The sequence below is a fragment of the Oncorhynchus keta genome, chromosome 23 (genome assembly GCF_023373465.1).
Source record: "Oncorhynchus keta strain PuntledgeMale-10-30-2019 chromosome 23, Oket_V2, whole genome shotgun sequence".
NCBI classification, from domain to species: domain Eukaryota; kingdom Metazoa; phylum Chordata; class Actinopteri; order Salmoniformes; family Salmonidae; genus Oncorhynchus; species Oncorhynchus keta.
Window position 1 is genome coordinate 31,931,326 of NC_068443.1, and position 20,684 is coordinate 31,952,009.

Below are 20,684 nucleotides of genomic sequence, written 5' to 3' on the forward strand. Positions count from 1 at the left end.
ACTTCTTCCATTTAAGAATGATGGAGGCCACTGTGTTCTTGGGGACCTTCAATGCTGCAGAAATGTTTTGGTACCCTTCCCAGATCTGTGCCTCGACACAATCCTGTCTCAGAGCTCTACGGACTATTCTTTCAACCTCATGGCTTGGTTTTTCCTCTTACATGCGCTGTCAACTGTGGGACTTGTATAGACAGGTGATTTTATTTGTGTGCCTTTCCAAATCATGTCCAATCAATTGAATTGACCACAGGTGAACTCCAATCAAGTTGTAGGAATATGTCAAGGATGATCAATGGAAACAGGATGAACCTGAGCTCAATTTCGAGTCTCTTAGCAAAGGGTCTGAATACCCAAGTATATCATGTATTTCTGTTTTTTTTTTGCTGAGGGTTTTTTATTTATTTAATCAACTTTAGAATAAGGCTGTAACATAACCAAATGTGGAAAAAGTCATGCACTTGAACATTCATTGTGCAATGCTTTGTTCACTATATAGTGGATAGGGTGCTATTTGGGACGCAGAATGCATTTGCAGCCGTCTCATTATTAGAGTGAATTGATCAGACTAAGAGGCCCTATATATCAGAACATTAACCCCATCAGTCCAGCCCCACCCACTCCATTCCATTTAGCGTGAGGAGACCGACTCAGCACATAACGTTCGATTAACATCTTCTGTAGTGGCCATAGTGTTCGGTCTAGACTAGTGTCACAAGTCCAAAGAAATAGAATTACACAAGGGGTAGACCACACTCAATATGGCCGCTGGCCCACCCATTACAGAACGCTGACTTGAATGGGAATGACCGTTCTAGTAATTCTATTTCTATGGTCAAGTCAGTAAGAAGAATGACTTCTCTACATACACAAGGTGAAAAGAGTTCTGGGAATTCCATTCTGGGGCCCATAGGGTAAACAATGAAGGGAGAGTCCCGCCATGTGGAAGCACTGACCCTGTCACTGTGAGTGTTCTTAGCAGGCTTTGATATTACAGGTCAGGCCAGCCCTGTGCATTATCTCCCCTATAGCCCGCTGGGGCCTGCTGTCTGGAATCCAGCATGTCTGTAGTTGTGCTGCAAATCACTTCCCTAATGATCCTGTCCTGCATGCTGTTTAGTTAGGTGTTCCTGGTTAGCGGAGGTTAGACAGCTCTACCTCTGATTGCTACCCCTTTGGATGGTATATTTCTCACTGTAGTACTATGGTCCAGAGGAGAGCGGCGGAATCTGGCTTGAATTCTGTAGGGAAGAAACGTTTTGGCAATGGGTACTACCGAAACTCGTCCAATAACAACACAGATTGTCACTTTGCGTTGCAAAACCTTTTGCTACGGTGTGCCCTACTGAACACGACCACGGTTTCCTTGGGCTAATTCGATCACAGTGACTGATCGACTGTGTTACTTCTGCGTTGGGGAACCGTTATTGCGGTCATTTACCACACTAAGAGCAGTGCGTCCACGGGGGCTGCTTTCGCCAGCCAGAAGCGTTTATATTGCCTCTCTGTATTTTATTTTAGCGCCTTCCGCGTTCATTTTAATACCTTGATCAGCTTTATAGGTTGTGGTTTTCTAGCTTTGTTTCCTTGTCTTACAAAGTTATTATTTCAAGACACTAAAGGGATCAAGTATATCCAATCACCCCATATTGCAAACTGTAATTTACGTATGCAATATGTAATATGCACAGTGAAATTCACATCTGGAACACATCTCGCTAGCGATATGGATGGAGATGAGCTACCTTTTAGGTGTCCATGGCTTGGCTGGTGTCGCCATGGCAACAGAGTGCGACAGCGCAGGTTATGCCAATCAATCCCCGATGATTAAAAGGATTCATTAGGTTTAATGTGGGTGTCTCGGAGGTCCTCCCTGCGATGACGGGACAAATTGCTTTATGGCCCTTCCACCACTAGAGCGTGGCACTCTGTATGAATACTTGGCATGGCCCATCAAAGTAATAGTAGATAGCCTTTGTGTTATGACTGATCCGCAGCCATTACACCCACCTCCTCGCTGATGAAAGATGGGGAAGGAGAAAGAAGGCGTGGTAGTTAGTCGTTCCTCGACGTGTTTCAATGTGTTCCGTGGAGGATATATGGGATGTGTGGCTCAAATGGCACCCTATTCCCATATACAGTGCGCTAGGCCCCTGGTCAAAAATGTAGGTTATACTGTAGGGTGCCATTTGGGAGGCATCCACAGTCACATGCCAGGAGGAGCTGGAGATAAGTGAATGACGACGCTGTTCCTCCGTGGCGTTCCGTGGCGTGCGCTCTGCTCTGGCTGTTCAGGACGGTTAATGACCTGCGCTAGGGCGTCGCCTGAGAGGCTTCGTATACACCTGCAGTACTAACATCCATCTCATCTCCGTCCACCCTGCGTCACCAGCATGCTCCTCCGTCCTCCTCTCTGTCTGTCAGTCTAACCTCTGTTTGACCTGGCCACGGTGAAGGACAAGACCAGGCCATGTCTTGATGGCTCCTGGTAAGTATTGCAGAGCCATATATTTAGAGAGTTTGGCCAACTTTTAGTCCCTTCTATTTATTCATAGATTCACAGATGCACTGTAAATGCATCCTAATACATTTGGTCGAATCTCAATGTCCACACTCTTAAATGTAAGGCTCTGGTGCATTGTATGTGTCGGATAGTTGTGTGTGTTGAATAACCAGGATGTTGGCCCCTCCCTCTTTCAGCCCAACAACACCAACACAGGCCCAAGCCCGTACCAGACAGACGGACAACAGACAGGCCGACACTCTGTGTCTGTAGAGGTGCAGAGACAGAGACAGAGGCAGGAGGAGAGAGACGCCTTCCAACAGGCGCAGAGACAGTACAGCTCCCTGCCACGGTGAGTGAGGGTGTGTGTTTGTGTGCGTGCGTGCGTGCGTGCGTGCGTGCGTAACAGTGAGGGAGAGAGAACACACATAGGCCATACAATGTTTTCCTCGTTCAACATAATCCCTATATTTTTTCAATTTACATTTGAGTCATTTAGCAGACGCTCTTATCCAGAGCGAATTACAGGAGCGATTAGGGTTAAGTGCCTTGTTCAAGGGCACAACGGCAGACTTTTCACCTAGTCGGCTCAGGGATTTGGACGAGATGTTTCGGTAACTGGCCCAATGCTCTTAACCATTTGGCTGACCGCCGTGACCATGGTATTATGCATTCATATACATAACATCAGCCTGATATTATCAGTCCACATATACAAATGGGTAATTCCTGTCAAGCACAAATAAAATGTTATTGGTCTCACACATTTTTAGCAGATGTTAATGCGGGTGTAGCGAAATGCTCGTGTTCCTAGCTCCAACAGGGCAGTAGGATCTAACAATTCACAACAATATGCATACATCTGAAGTAAAAGAATGGAATTAAGAAATATATAAATATTAGGAAGTGCAATGTCGGAGTGGCATCGACTAAAATACAGTAGAATAGAATACAGTATGTTAACATGATTAAAGTGACTAGTGTTCCATTATTAAAGAGACCATTGATTCCATGTCTATGTACAGTTGGAGTCGTTAAAACAAATTTTTCAATCACTCCACAAATTTCTTGTTAACCTCTTGAAGCTAGGGGGCACTATTTTTATGTTTGGAAAAATAACGTTCCCAAAATAAACGGCCTATTTTTCATGATCAGATGCTAGAATATGCATATAATTGACAGATTAGGATAGAAAACACTCTAAAGTTTCCAAAACTGTAAAAATATTGTCTGTGGGTATAACAGAACTGATATTGCAGGCGAAAGCCTGAGGATAAACCAATCAGGAAGAGCCTCTTATTTTGAAACCTCTGGGTTCCTATGCATGCCTGTCCTCCATTTAAAGGGATATCCACCAGATTCCATTTTCTGTGGCTTCTCTAAGGTGTCAACAGTCTTTAGACATAGTTTCAGGCTTTTATTTTGAAAAATGAGCGTGAAGGATCACATTGTGTAAGTGAAGAGGTGGGGGCTCTCAGAGTGAGATGGTGCGCAATTGAGTGAAGCGGCCATTGTTCCTCCCGCTGTTATGGAAAAAGCTACACACTCGGTTGATATATTATCGAATATATATTTTAAAAACTACCTGGGGAATGATTATAAAAAACGTTTGACATGTTTCTGTGGAAATTATGAAGACTATTTGGAATATCCATCTGCGTTGTCGTGACCGCTCTTTCCTGTGGATTTCTGAACATAACGCGACAAAGAAACGTCAGTATTTTGGGTATAAAAATAATCTTTATGGAACAAAAGGAACATTTGCTTTGTAACTGGGAGTCTTGTGAGTGAAAACATCCGAAGATCCTCAAAGGTAAACGGTGAATTTGATTGCTTTTTTGATTTTCGTGACCAAGCTTCCTGATGCTAAGTGTACATAATGCTATGCTAGGCTATCGATAAACTTACACAAACGCTTGGATTGCTTTCGCTGTAAAGCATAATTTCTAAATCTGAGACGACGGGGTGATTAACAAAAGGCTAAGCTGTGTTTCAAAATAGTGCACTTGTGATTTCATGAATATGAATATTTTCTAGTAATATTATTTGACTGTTGCGCTATTCTATTCAGCGGTTGCAGACGAAAATGATCTCGCTACAGGGATTGGTAGCGTCAAGAATTTAACAAACTATAGTTTTGGCAAATCTACTTTGTGCATGTCAAAAGTAATTTTTCCAACAATTGTTTACGGACAGATTATTTAACTTATAATTCACTGTGTCACAATTCCAGCGGGTCAGAAGTTTACATACACTAAGTTGACTGTGTCTTCAAACAGCTTGGAAAATTCCAGAAAATTATGTAATGGCTTTAGAAGCTTCTGATAGGCTAATTGACTTCATTTGAGTCAATTGTAGGTGTACCTGTGGATGTATTTCAAGGCCTACCTTCAAACTCAGTGCCTCTTTGCTTGACATTATGGGAGGAGAATCAAAATAAATCAGCCAAGACCTCAGAAAAACAATTGTAGACCTCCACAAGTCTGGTTCATCCTTGGGAGCAATTTCCAAATGCCTGAAGGTACCACATTCATCTGTACAGATAATAGTACGCAAGTATAAACACCATGGGACCACGCAGCCGTCATACCGCATACTGTGAAAAGTGCATATCAATCCCAGAACAACAGCAAAGGACCTTGTGAAGATGCTGGAGGAAACAGGTACAAAAGTATCTATATCCACAGTAAAACGAGTCCTATATCGACGTAACCTGAAAGGCCGCTCAGCAAGGAAGAAGACACTGCTAAAAAAACGCCATAAAAAAACAGACTACGGTTTGCAAATGCACATGGAGACAAAGTTTGTACTTTTTGGAGAAATGTCCTCTGGTCTGATGAAAGAAAAATAGAACCTTTTGGCCGTAATGACCATCGTTATGTTTGGAGCAAAAAGGGGGAGGCTTGCAAGCCGAAGAACACCATCCCAATCATGAAGCACAGGGGTGGCAGCATCATATTGTGGGCGTGCTTTGCTGCAGGAGATACTGGTGCACTTCACAAGATAGATGGCATCATGAGGAAAGGAAATTGTGGATGTATTGAAGCAACATCTCAAGACATCAGTCAGGAAGTTAAAGTTTGGTCTTCCAAATGGGTCTTCCAAACAGACAATGACCCCAAGCATACTTCAAAGGTTGTGGCAAAATGGCTTAAGTACAACAAAGTCAAGGTATTGGAGTGGCCATCACAAAGCCCTGACCTCAGTCCCATAGAACATTTGTGGGCAGAAGTGAAAAAGTTTGTGCGAGCAAGGAGGCCTACAAACCTGACTCAGTTACACCAGCTCTGTCAGGAGGAATGGGCCAAAGTTCACGCAACTTATTGTGGGAAGCTTGTGGAAGGCTACCTGAAACGTTTGACCCAAGTTAAAACTTCTTATGCCTGCAGGGGCAATATTGACTAGCTTGGATGAAGGGTGCCTAGAGTAAACGGCCTGCTCCTCAGTCCCAGTTGCTAATATATGCATATTATTGTTAGTATTGGAAATAAAACACTCTGAGGTTTCTAAAACTGTTTGAATGATGTGTGTGAGTATAACAGAACTCATATGGCAGGCAAAAACCTGAGAAGAAATCCAAATAGGAAGTGGGAAATCTGAGGTAAGTTGATTTTCAACCCAGCCCCTATTGAATACACAGTGGGATATTGGTTATGTTGCACTTCCTAAGGCTTCCACTAGATGTCAACCGTCTTTAGAAACTTGTTTGATGATTCTGTTGTGAAGTGGGGGCTCATAAGGGCTGTTTGAGCCAGGTGTCTGGTCGATTGCCACAGGCTCTTAGGCGCGGTCACGAGAGAGGTAGCTCCCATTCCTTTGCTTTTCTACAGACCTTGGAATTCTCCGGTTGGAATATTATTGACGTTATATGTTAAAAACATCCTAAAAATTGATTCTATACTTAGTTTGACAAGTTTCTACAGACAGTAACGTAACTTTTTGACATTTCGTCTGCAACTAGGGAACGCTCTTCATGACTTTGGATTTGTTTACCAAACGTGCTAAGAAATGTAGGTCGATGGAGTGCATTCTGATGAAGATCATCAAAGGTAAGTGAATATTTCTAATGCTGTTTCTGACTTCTGTTGACTACCCAATATGGCGGATATCTTTTTGGCTCCTTTGTTGTCTGGAAGCTGTTCTCAGATTATTGCATGGTTTGCTTTTTCCGTAAAGTTTTTTTGAAATCTATTGTGTAACATGAAGTCCTATGAGTGTCATCTGATGAAAATCGTCAAAGGTTAGCGATTCATTTTATCTCTATTTGTGCTTTTTGTGACTCCTCTCTTTGGCTGGAAAAATGGCAGAATCTTTCTGTGACTTAGCGTTGACCTAACATAATCGTTTGTGGTGCTTTTGCTGTAAAGCCTATGTGAAATTGGACACGTTGGTGGGATTAACAAAAAGATTACATTTAAAATGGTGTAAGATACATGTATGTTTGAGGAATTTTAATTATGAGATTTCTGTTGTTTGAATTTGGCGCTCTGCACTTTCACTGGCTGTTGTCATATCAATCCCGTTAACGGTATTGCAGCCCTTAAACAATTTAAAGGCAGTGCTACCAAATACTAATTGAGTGCATGTAAACTTCTGACCCGCTGGGAATGTGATGAAAGAAATGAAAGCTGAAATAAATAATTCTCTCTACTATTATTCTGACAGTTCACATTCTTAAAATAAAGTGGTGATCCTAACTGACCTAAAACAGAGAATGTTTACTAGGATTAATTGTGAAAAACTGAGAAACTTACACAAATGCTTGTCTAGCTTTGGCTGTAAAGCATATTTTGATAATCTGAGATGACAGGATGATTAACAAAAGGCTAAACTGTGTCTCAATATATTTCACTTGTGATTTTCATGAATATGAATATTTTCTAGGAATATTTATGTCCGTTGCGTTATGCTAATTAGTGTCAGTCGATAATTACTTTCCCTCATGCGGGATGGGAAGTCACTAGAGGTTAAAGGCAGTGCTACCAAATACTAATTGAGTGCATGTAAACTTCTGACCCACTGGGAATGTGATGAAAGAAATGAAAGCTGAAATAAATAATTCTCTCTACTATTATTCTGACAGTTCACATTCTTAAAATAAAGTGGTGATCCTAACTGACCTAAAACAGAGAATATTTACTAGGATTAATTGTGAAAAACTGAGATTAAATGTGTTTGGCTAAGGTGTATATAAACTTTAACTTCAACTGTATGTAGGGCAGCAGCCTTTAAGGTGCAGGGTTGAGTAACTGGGTTGTTGATGTCTCTGATGATCTTTTTGGCCTTCCTGTGAAGGTGCTGTAGATGTCCTGGAGGGTAGGCAATGTGCCCCCAGTGATGTGTTGTGAAACCATAGTCTGGGGCTGCGTCCCAAATTACCCCCTATTCTCTACATAAAGTACCCTTTTGACCAGAGCCCTATAGGCCCTGGTCAAAGTAGTCACGATGTAAGGCATAGGTTGCCATTTGCGATGCAGCCAGGCTGTATTGCGTTACCAGCCCCAGTAATCTGACATGATCACACTAATCTGAGATAATGTGGTTACCTTTGATCTATGTGATATGTGTGTTATTACAGGAAGTGGTGTGTCCGTCTGTGGCTTATGATTGGCTGAGGGTTTAGAGGATAGTTCATGCTTGTGATTGGCTGAGGGATTATAGGATAGGTCATGCTTGTGTAGTGGGAAGCTGCTAAATTAGTTTGACTGGACTGTGAATGGTAGATGTTTTGTGGTAGCGATGAGTGTGTGTGTACAGGTGTGTGTGTGTGGGGGGGGGGCAAACTGTAATCATTTTAATTAACTTTAGGGGGTGGTTTTCCTCAGACCCTCCACAATTACAATACACTAAACTGTCAAGGCCTAGTAGATGTTGAAAACAAGTAGGTCCAACCACATCAAATTGCATACCTTGCGAGCGACCATAGAAACTGAAGGAAGCGTGTGGTCGAACTGCTCTGCAGCTGAACCATGATACTATATGCTAACTAGTACAGTCAGTGTTGAGTTTGAACCAAGAGACACATTTTACAGTAACCGGAGATACGTTTGGTCATGTAGTGTATGTCGACACCTGCTCATTCCAAGATCGTAGGCATTACTAAGGAGTTGGTCCCCTCTTTGCTGATATAACAGCCTCTATTATTCTAGGAAAGCTTTCCACTAGATGTTGGAACATTGCTGCGTGGACTTGCTTCCATTCAGCCACAAGCATAAGTGAGGTTGGGCACTAGTGTTGGGTGATTAGGCCTGGCTTGCAGTCGGCGTTACAATTCATCCCAAAGGTGTTTGATGGGGTTGAGGACAGGGCTCTGTGCAGACCAGCCGAGGTCTTCCACACCGATCTCGACGAACCAATTCTGTATGGACTTCGCTTTGTGCACGGGGGCATTGTCATGCTGAAAAAGGAAAGGGCCTTCCCCAAACTGTTGCCACAAAGTTGGAAGCACAGAATCATCTATAATGTCATTGAATGTTGTAGCTTTAAGATTTCCCTTCACTGGAACTAAGGGGCCTAGTCCTAACCATGGAAAAACAGCCCAGACCATTATTCCTCCACCTAACTTTACAGAAGGCACTGTCCGTTTGGGCCGGTAGAGTTCTCCTGGCATCCACCAAACCCAGATTAGTCTGTCGACTGCCAGATGGTGAAGCGTGATTCATCACTCCAGAGAACGAGTTGCCACTTCTCCAGAGTCCAATGGCGGCGAGCTTTGCACCACTCCAGCCGATGCTTGTCATTGCGCATGGTGATCTTAGTCTTGTGTGCGGCTGCTCTGCCATGGAAACCCATTTCATGAAGCTCCCGACGAACAGTTATTGGGTTGATGTTGCTTCCAGTGGCAGTTTGTAACAGACGATTTGTACGCAGTTCAGCACTCTGCAGTCCCGTTCTGTGAGCTTGTGTGGCCTACCACTTTGCGGCTGAGCCGTTGTTGCATCAAGACCTTTCCACTTCACAATAACACCACTTACAGTTGACCTGGGCCGCTCTAGCAGGGCAGAAAATGGACGATTGACTTATTGGAAAGATGGCGTCCAATGACAGTGCCATGTTGAAAGTCACTGAACTCTTCAGTGAGGCCGTTCTACAGCCAAAGTTTGTCTATGGAGATTGCATGGCAGTGTGGTCGATTGTATACACCTGTAAGCAACAGGTGTGGCTGAAATGGTCAAATCCATTCATTTGAAGGGGTGTCCACATACTTTTGTGTATGTGACAGTAAATCCCCCGTATGCTCTCGACCCTACATTCTCCAGTCAGCAATGACTTATCACCAAGATGTAATCTCCTAGTCTCCGAGCTAGTACTTCATCAATGCTGCTTAATCCTCGGTTGTTGATACAGAATCCCGCTTGTTAAATATTTGAAGAAGCAGATCTGTTTAAAGCGGATATTTATTGTACCAATGTCTCCGATGCCTGGTCAAAGAAACATCCTGTGGCTTTGTGGTGTAATTTCATTGTAATTCTATTAAGGCCAGTTGTTTGGATAAACCTGTTTTGTATTATTTTAAGAATCTGATTGTTTACCTTCAAAATGCCATTGGATGACCAGACCACAGCCTTGGAGTAATATGGGGCCTGGTATCAGCTTGTGTGATTTTGATGGATTTCATATGGCCCCAGACACACACACACAACTGCTGTCGTTGGTTGAATGGCTGAATCATGGCCTATGCGTCCAAAAACAGCTTTCGTTTCAGATAAAGGTCCGTTTCCTCTTGGGGAAGCTTTGCTAAACAAGTGGTTCCAATTCAAATGTATCATTTGTTGTTGTTGAGAGCCCATATTGATATTCATCAATGAAACAGCATTGATCACACAGCAAAAGGCATGCCATTTACAGCAGGACCAAAGGGCCTCCCACTGCAACAGCTGCCGTAGCTTTGGTCTCTTTAGAACACTGACTGTCTAACTGCGTCCCAAATGGCACCCTATTCCCCATATAGTGCACTACTTTTGACCAGAGCCCTATGGTTGTGCACTGAGGGAATGGAATAGTGTGCCATTTGGGACATAGAGAATGTCACTAATGGCACATGTTCCTCCTCCATCCCTCCTCTCGCTTTCTCTTTTTACATCATATGTACAGTACTGGCATGATATCTAATGGAGAAGAGATATCTGGTTTACATTACTCACAGAGAAACGGCCCAATTGTCCTTTTATGTCAATGAAATAAAATCATATGTGGAGGATGAAGAGACCCGTCTTTAGACATTGGAATTGTTCAACCTGGGGTTTAATGTAGATAGTTGGGTTTGTGTTTCAATGTACAGTACCTGTCAAAAGTTTGGACACACCTACTCATTCAAGGGGTTTTCTTTATTTTCTACATTGTAGAAAAATAGTGAAGACATCAAAACTATAAAATAACACACATGGAATGATGTGGTAAGCAAACGAAGTGTTAAACAAATGAAACAATATTTCAGATGTTAGATACTTCAAAGTAGCCACACTTTGCCTTGATGACAGCTTGAGGTAGTCACCTGGAATGCTTTTCCAACGGTCTTGAAGGAGTTCCCACATATGCTGAACACTTGTTGGCTGCTTTTCCTTCACTCTGCGGTCCAACTCATCCCAAATAATTTCAATTGGGTTCATGACAGTCCGACTAAGCGCAAACCAGATGGGATGGCGTATTGCTGCAGTATGCTTTTGTACTTATGCTGGTTACGTATGCCTTGAATTCTAAATAAAACACAGACAGTGTCACCAGCAAAGCACCATCACACCACCTCCTCCATGCTTCACTGTGGGAACTCATCAGTCCAAACGATAGATTTCCACTGGTCTTATGTCCATTGCTCGTGTTTCTTGGCCCAAGTAAGTCTCTTCTTCTTATTGGCGTCCTTTTAGTAGTGGTTTCTTTGCGGCAATTCGACCATGAGGTCCTGATTCATGAAGTCTCCTCTGAACAGTTGATGTTGAGATGTGTCTGTTACTTGAACTCTGTGAAGCATTTATTTGGACTGCAATTTGAGGCTGGTAACTTGAATGAACTTATCCTCTGCAACAGAGGTAACTCTGGGTCTTCCTTTCCTGTGGAGTTCCTCATGACAGACAGTTTCATTATAGCGCTTGATGGTTTTTGCGACTGCTCTTGAGGAAACTTTAGTTTCTCTTTGCTTATTTGAGCAGTTCTTGCCATAATATGGACTTGGTCTTTTATCAAATAGGGCTATCTTCTGTATATCACCCCTACCTTATCACAACACAGCTGACTGAGATTGATTGGCTCAAACGCATTAAGAAGGAAAGAAATTCCACAATAACTTTTAACAAGGCACACCTGTTAATTGAAATGCATTCCAGATGACTATCTCATGAAGCTGGTTGAGAGAATGCCAAGAGTGTGAAAAGCTGTCATCAAGGCAAAGGGTGGCTACTTTGAAGAATCTCAAAAATAAAATTAGTTTAACACTTGTTTTGGTTACTACATGATTCCTTATGTGTTATTTCATAGTTTTGATGTCTTCACTATTATTCTACAATGTAGAAAATAGTAAAAATAAAGAAAAACCCTTGAATGAGTAGGTGTGTCCAAACTTTTGACTGGTGCTGTATGTTGTGGGTTGAAAGAAAGCATATCTACACTGAACAAAAATAGAAATGAAACATTTAAATTGTTGGTCCCATGTTTCATGAGCTGAAATAAAAGATTTCCGAATTATTAAAAAGCTTATTTCTCTGAAATGATGTGCACAAATGTGTTTATATCCCTGTTAGTGAGCATTTCTCCTTTTCCAAGATAATCCATCCACCTGACAGGTGTGGCATATCAAGAATCTGATTAAACAGCATGATCATTACACAGGTGCATCTTGTGCTGGGGACAATAAAAGGCCACTCTAAAATGTGCAGTTTTGTCACAAAACACAATGTTTGGAGGGAGTGTGCAATTGGCATGCTGGTTACAGGAATGTCCACCGGAGCTGTTGCCAATTGAATGCTAATTTCTCTACCATTTTTGAGAATTTGGCAGTACATCCAACCGGCCTCACAACCGCAGACCACGTGTATTGCGTCGTGTGGGCGAGCAGTTTGCTGATGTCAACTTTGTGAACAGACTGCCCCGTGGTGGTGGTGGGTTTATGGTATGGACTGGCATAAGCTACGGACAACGAACACGATTGCATTTTTATCGATAGTATCTCTTTGCATTCAAATTGCTATGACGAGATTGTGAGGCCCTTTTTTTTAAGGTATCTATGAGCAACAGATGCATATCTTCATTCCCAGTCATGTGAAATCCATAGATTAGGGCATGATTTATTTATTTAAACTGACTGATTTCCTCATATGAACTGTAACTCTGTAAAATCAATGAAATTGTTGTGTGTTGAGTTGATATTTTTGGTCAGTATATTTTTAACCAGTCATCTTCACACAAAGGTCTGGTAATCACACACATTTTTCATTATAGTGGTTCTTCAAATGATTCTTCAAATACAGAAATAATATGGTTTCTTCTTCACAGTTGGTTGATAAATCCACTAATTATGCATGGCTCTGAGACAAAAGCCTGTTAGTTGCAGACCTGGGTTCAAATACTATTTGAAATCTTTCATATACTTTTGAGTGTTTGCTCTATCCTGCCTAGAGTGCCAGGTGGGTGGGGTTTACAGTTTTGTGACTATTGTATTGGTCCATCAGACAAGCTCAATCAAGCACAGATTAAGGATTTGAAATTATTTCAAATGGTGTTTGAACCCAGGTCTGGTTCGTTGATGTTATTCAGTCTATTCCATTTATCCTGCCCCTGAGATAAGCAGTGCTCTAGGCCTGAACACTCATGCATATCATATGGGCTGAACACAGAGAGCTCACAAAGTGCCCAGTCAAGCATGGGTCGGGGTGATGTCACACACACACACATCTGCAGGGCTGACTGACTGTATGTTGTATGGAAGAAGGAGGCTGACAGCTCCTCCTTTTTAAATACCATGTCAGATTTCTACTGTGAAACCGCCAGAGTGACATAGTGGGTCCGGTTGAGTCTCATTTGCAGCAGGGCTGCTATTACTGCCTGTCAAACCCAATGGGCCGGTCTGTCCTTCACAAAAGGGTTATATGGATGGAAATGGCTATGTCACTGTCCCTCTAGGTTGATGTGTTTCTATGTTTTTATTGTGTGCTAAATTGCCTATTGGTTATGGGTGTTGCTGGGCTTTGTCTGGCCCGGCCTCTCTCTGTGGAATCTCCTCTTTCAGTGTCATTGCACCCCTTCTCTTTAAAACCCTCTTAACATCTTCACTCGTGTCTCACCCGTAGAAATAGCATCACCACTGGCACACTCTAAATGGCAGCCTGTTTTATTCCCATGGGTACAGTATAAATAGACACCAGTCCAGTCCACCCATTATGGAATTATTGGCTTGAATATGGAATCCCATTCTAGTCATTCTATTTCTGTCGTCTCACCTTTTCTCTCACTTTCTCGCCCTTCTCTTTCTGAGTCAATGCACTCTTCCTCTTTAAAACGCTCCGTTCACTCGTGTCTCGCACTTCCTTTCATTCACGCTTTCTCCCTCCCTCCACAGGCAACCCAGGAAGAACCCCAGCTCCATCTCGCAGGACTCCTGGGACAAGGTCTACCCGCCGGGTGATGGCTTCCAGACGGCCAAGGAGAACCCTCGCTACTCTAGCTACAAGGGCTCCAGAAACGGCTACCCGGGGATGAGCGGTGTGAATGCCCGCGTCCTCCTGGAGGCCCAGGAGCTGCTGAGGCAGGAGCAGAGACGCAGGGAGCAGGAGGCCAAAGGGAAGCAGCTACTGCTAGCGCCCCCGCAGGAACACCCCGGGAACAACACCTATGACGGGTACTCGGCTCACAAGGACCCTGTGTCGCCTAAGGGCCCCTATAGACAGGACGTACCCCCCTCGCCCTCCCAGCTGGCCAGGCTCAACAAGCTGCAGGGGCCCGAGAAGGGAAGGCCCTTCTACTCCTGAGGGAACAGAGGAAAGGGGAAGGTATAGGGGAAGGGACAGGGCATCCAAGAGGAGGCCACAGGGCTTCCAAGAGGAGGCCACAATTGGTGGCGCTGGATATGGACAACTTGAGGAGCTGCTTAGCAGCAACTCCTGAGGAGATAGGGACAGGACAGACAAGAGGGGCCACTGTTGTGTAAGATGTGGACAACTTGAGGAGCTGCTTAGCATAGAATGGGGAAGCTCCTTCTACTCCCGAGGGGATAGGGATAAGGATAGGGACAGGCAAGAGGGGGCCACAGTTGTGGAAGATGTGGACAACTTGAGGAGCTGATTGGCCGAGATTGATCTAAGAAGAGTTAGGGACTGCACAATGGGTGTTTGAATTAATGGCTTACCCTGGATGTGACCCCTTAGTCTTCCATTCAGTCCTAGTCAGTCATGTTCCCCTCCTACAGACGGCTTGTTGTTAAGTGAGACTTTCTGTATTTATGGTCACAATGCTTTCTGGGTAGTAGTGTTGTGTGATTCACAGACATCTGTTACCCTCACGCTCTGACAATCAAACAGATAGGCAAACGGCCGTTATTTTAAGCCATGGACAAGTGCGTATGTGTGGGTGTGTGTGCCTTTGTGCATGCGTGCATGTGAGAGAGACCGTGTGTCTGAATGTGAGTGAGCGATGTGCGAGTGTGGTGTGGTCTCCATCATTGACACTTCCATTGTGGTGTGGTGTTGTTAACCATGGCTCCTACATGACCTGTCACCCCTGCCCCTTGCCCACCCCTGGCCAGGAAAAACCCCTGGGCTGCCTAGACAGTACTACTCTAACACTAAATCAAAATAACAACGCTGAGCTTCTCTCAGTATTCTATTTATCTGTTTTAACCGTTTTTGTCTTTATGAGAAGCCCCTTCAGTAGTCCCCAGAGGGTTCGAGAAAAGAGAGAGAGAGTGGAAAGAGAGGGAGAAGGAGGGCATAGCACTGGTTATTAATGAAGGCCCCTCATAAATGATTCATGTGTGTGTCGTCTCCACAGAGAGTGAGAGAGAGGTCTCTGATCCACTGCCTGGCCTCTCTGCTCTGGGCACGGCTAACCTGGCCTGCCTGTCTGCCTGTCTCTGGCTCCATCCTCTCCTCCTCCCCACCTCTCCCCTTCCCCCGTCAGCCCTGCACTGAATTTTTCATCACAAGCCACCTGCTGCCTGCCACAGCCAAAGAACAGAACACAGTCGCAAGAGGCTGTTCCGGAGTGGAGGGCCACATCACTGTTTCGCTCCACAAAGAAACAGAAAGAGAGACAATCGGAATACTGATGCAAGATTTCGGTTTAATCGACCCATCTTCCTTTGTTAATAAAAATATGAAATTGTGTTTGAGTGGTAGTTGCGTTCAGCTGCCGTATAGCTGGGAACTAGTGAGTCACTCTCCTCTTGTATATAATGGGCCTTTAATGTGACGATGCTCGGATGTCTATGAAATGTACAGAATGGTGGAGATGAATGCAACCGAACAAAGGAGAGTGTGGTGAACACACAAAAAGGGGGGGGGGGAAAATGACTGGCGTATGTACTCTGTCGCCTCGTGGTAATACTATAACAGAAGTGTCTGGCACCTCGCTGCTTTGGAGATGCGCTTCAACGTGTTCTCCCTACGCCAAGTACAGTCATATGAAATGCATTAGCTTCCATTTGTGAGTTAACGCGGACTGCGTCCCAAATGGCACTCTATTCCCTACATAGTGCACTACTTTTGACCAGATCCCTATGGTTGAGCTAAATAGTTTGAGTGCCATTTGGGACTCAGGCCATGGTGTGAGAGAGCGAACTCCCTGTATCAGCTGTTGAACATGTCTAACATGGAAATAAGAGTGTTATGTCGTCTGCTCTGCAGTACTTCGCCAATGTCTGCAGTCTGGTGGGAATCTGTTGTGTGGTGTCCATTGCTAGCCTGGTTCCAGATCTGTTTGTGCTGTCGAGTTTACGTCTACGGTCATCGTTGTTAACAAGGGTGTAGGATGAAGTTCCCTCGGCCTAGTCGCTGATCTTGGGTTAGTTTTGCATTTCCCCCACTAATGGTTATGATTGGGGGAGAGGAAAGCTGATCCTAAATCTGTACCTAGGGAAAACTCGAGCCCGGATGCAGTTAACAAGATGGCACAAACAGACCTGGGACTTGGCTAGTTCATGGCTAGGTTCAGAGGTCTATAATAAGTGCCTGAGGAGGGAAAACAATGTGGTCAGATCGTTTTTGTAGCTAACTGACACACCAATACACCAAGTATTTTTCACATACCGTTTGAATCTCTTCGGTACAGTATGTCATGATTGTTTTGGGGTACTTTTGTTTCCCTGACAAAGCTTTCGTTGTTTGGTTCTAGTTTTTTTTTTTACAGTGAAAGTTAAAATAAGCCTCTGCGTTAGGGGATCAGTCTATTTGTATCCCGTCTGACTTCACAATGCTGTATCGATGTATCATGACGTTTAAAGTATAAAGCTATTGTAAGCACAGTGCAATTGTTTTTCAGACTTTGACCTGATATATTTAGAAATGTATACAGACCTTTTTCCTGTACATATCACATTTAAAATAAAAGGAGGGTGGTTTCAACCTGTTTTACAACTGTCTGTCTGGGATGTGTTCCATTCTTCATCCTGTCCTTTTGAAAAATGAACTGGAAGTGGTGTCAGGTTCAGGAATCCTCATTAGTAGCAGCGAAGTCTGGTTTCATCCACTCTTGAATCTTTAATAGGCTTTTGGCCTTCTTTATCATTAGGCTATTGTAATTCTTAGCTTCAAATCTTGAATTTGAATAGAGCTCTGTGCATATGTATGTCCCTGAATGGTTGTGCATGTGATTTTGTGTATATGCCTTAGTGCCTGCGTGTCCGCATTTGCATTGTCAATGCAGTTCGTATGCTTTAATAATCCCGAAATCCCTGTGTTTTCTGTTGTTAATTGTAGTCATTCTTATTGTCTCTCATAAGGGACGTGTTGAATGACAGTGGCTACTGTGTGTGTTACTAGGGTTTAAGTTGACATTCTAAACAAATACCATTTAAGTCATTTCAGCCACTGATGGGGGCTCTCTTGAAACGGAGAGATGAGAGCAGAGGAAAGAAAGAAGTGGAAGGAAAGAGATCCTTCCATCTCATCCTGTTCTTTTATCTTCATAGCTTTGTGTGCTCTTTCATTGAGTGAAGAAATAAGCCACAGAGAGCGCCGTGTCCTCGTGCTGTTGTCTACGCCTCCGGCCAGAGAAGGAGTTGTCGTTCAACCTTCAGTCTTTTTCCTGTTTGACACTTCTACAGGAAACCGAAATATGTATTATTGCGTAGCTCAGGTCTGTTTGATCCCCTGCTATGGATGTGTCACGACAATGACTGACTTTGTTGTTATGAGATGAGACTTTCACGCGGTATTTTGCTTCATTTTCAAACGCAGGACTGACTACTGGGTCGTATTTACTAGGAGCCAAAAAGGAAGCAAACGGGCCAAAACGAGGAGGGACCTACCTGGATTTTTCTATTAATGGAAAACTTTCCACATTTTGTTACGCTACAGCCTTATTCTAAAATGGATGACCCCCCCTCATCAATCTACACACAATACCCCATAATGACAAAAGTATATGTAACATTTACATAAGTATTCAGACACTTTACTCAGTACTTCGTTGAAGCACCTTTGGCAAACAATATAGCCGTGAGTCTTCTTGGGTATGACGCTACAATCTTGGCACACCTGTATTTGGGGAGTTTCTCCCATTCTTCTCTGCAGATCCTCTCAAGCTCTGTCGGGTTGGATGGGCAGTGTCGCTGCACAGCTATTTTCAGGTCTCTCCAGATATATTTGATTGAGGTAAAGTCCGGGCTCTGACTGGGCCACTCAAGGACATTGAGATTCATCCTGAAGCCACTCCTGCATTGCCTTGGCTGTGTGCTTATGGTCTTTGTCCTGTTGGCAGGTGAACCTTCGCCCCAGTCTGAGTTCCTGAGCGTTCTAGAGCAGGTTTTCATCAATAATCTCTCTGTACTTTGCTTTGTTCATTTTTATCCTCGAACCTGACGAGTCTCCCAGTCCCTGCCACTGAGAAACATCCCCACAGTTTGATGTTGCCACCACCATGCTTCACCGTAGGGATGGTGCCAGGTGTTCTCCAGACGTGACACTTGGCATTAAAGCCAAAATGTCTCATTTCTTATGGTCTAAGAGTCCTTTAGACACCTTTTGGCAAACTCCAAGCTGGCTGTCATGTGCCTTTTACTAAGGAGTGGCTTCCGTCTGACCACTCTACCGTAAAGGCCTGATTGGTGGAGTGCTGCAGAGATGGTTTCCCTTCCTGAAGTTTCTCCCATCTCCACAGAGAAACTCTGGAGTTCTGTCAGAGTGACCATTGAGTTCTTGGTGACCTCCCTGACCAAGGCCATTCTCCCCTGATTGCTTAGTTTGACCGGACTGCCAGCTCTTGGAAAAGTGTTTCCAAACTCATTCCATTTAATAATGATGGAGGCCACTGTGTTCTTGGGGCCCTTCAATGCTGCAAAAATGTTTTGGTACCATTCCCCAGATCTGTGCCTTGACACAATCCTGTCTCAGCTCTACGGACAATTCCTTTGACCTCATGGCTTGGTTTTTGCTCTGACATGTACTGTCAACTGTGGGACCTTATATAGACAGGTGTGTGCTTTTCTAAATCATGTCCAATAAATTGAATTTACCCCAGATGGACTCCACGTTGTAGAAACATCTCAAGGATGATCAATGGAAACAGGATGCACCCGAGCTCAATTTAAGAGTCTCATAGCAAAGGGTCTGAATGCATATGCAAATAAAGTATGTTTTTTTAGCAAAAATTTCTCAAACCTGTTTTCGCTTTGTCATTAAGGGGTATTGTGTGTAGATTGCAGATGTCTTTTGTAATTCAATCAATTTTAAAATAAGACTAACGTAACAACATTTCACAGTGTGTGCACTAATGAATAATACCCAGATGATAGACAGCTGAATGACAATGGACCCTGCCTGTGTAAAAAACATCCACTATAGTTTCCAAACCTGTAGTAGAATTTGCCCTTACACATTCTTGTCCATGATAGTAAAGGTATATCTATGTGTGGTAGAGATGCCTTTTCCCGAGTTCCAACATTCCAAGTGTTGCCCAACATCTCCATGCTGAGGTAAAGGTCGTCCAGGGTCCCAGAGAGGTCACATGGTTCACCCTCAGCTGGTGTTTAGCTCACCGGATACACATCCTGCTTTGATTAAACACCTTTGATACACATCATACCTTTACATTCGTATGTATACACATCATATTACATCTCATCACAAGTATAAAAATATACAGACAATATAAATGAACATTTGGCGTGTATATGGTATAATGTAATATATGACATTGATTAACACTGGTGTTCAGGTTTCAGCTCAGAGGCTGGCTTTGGTTAACAGAGTTGACCTCTCCAGGACACAGTTGCCATGGGAGCAGTATGGCGAGAAGACTATAACAATCAGAGGTCTACACCTGCATACCTAGTGAACAAGAATAGGATACATTTTAGATGGGACATAAAACAGCTAATGAGCACTGTCTCTTATGAGGCAAGCAATGATTCATTTTACAATATTCTAGAATTCACATGCAAGGGACCATCCAAAAGCAGTTCATTCACATACAAGGGACCATCCAAAAGCAGTTCATTCACATACAAGGGACCATCCAAAAACAATTAATCCACATACAAAGAACCATCCAAAAACAATCCACATACAAGGGACCATCCAAAAACAATTAATCCACATACAAGGGACCATCCAAAAACAATTCACATGCAAGGGACCATCCAAAAGCAGTTCATTCCACATACAAGGGACCATCCAAAAACAATCCACATACAAGGGACCATCCAAAAACAATCCACATACAAGGGACCATCCAAAAACAATCCACATACAAGGGGCCATCCAAAAACAATCCACATACAAGGGACCATCCAAAAACAATTAATCCACATACAAAGAACCATCCAAAAACAATCCACATACAAGGGACCATCCAAAAACAATTAATCCACATACAAGGGACCATCCAAAAACAATTCACATGCAAGGGACCATCCAAAAACAATTAATCCACATGCAAGGGACCATCCAAAAACAATTAATCCACATGCAAGGGACCATCCAAAAACAATAAATCCACATGCAAGGGACCATCCAAAAACAATTAATCCACATGCAAGGGA

At 43.4% G+C, this 20,684-nt stretch overlaps 1 protein-coding gene across 1 annotated transcript in view; it reads left to right on the top strand.

Annotated features, from left to right (window-relative positions):
- LOC118402172 (partitioning defective 3 homolog) overlaps positions 1-17,063 on the top strand; it is a 257,768-nt gene extending 240,705 nt beyond the window's left edge. Inside the window, 2 exon segments of the mRNA XM_035800167.2 lie at positions 2,698-2,852; positions 14,049-17,063. Of these exon segments, the coding sequence (XP_035656060.2) occupies positions 2,698-2,852; positions 14,049-14,457 (564 nt within the window). The 3' untranslated portion in view covers positions 14,458-17,063.
- The last annotated feature ends 3,621 nt before the right edge of the window (positions 17,064-20,684 follow it).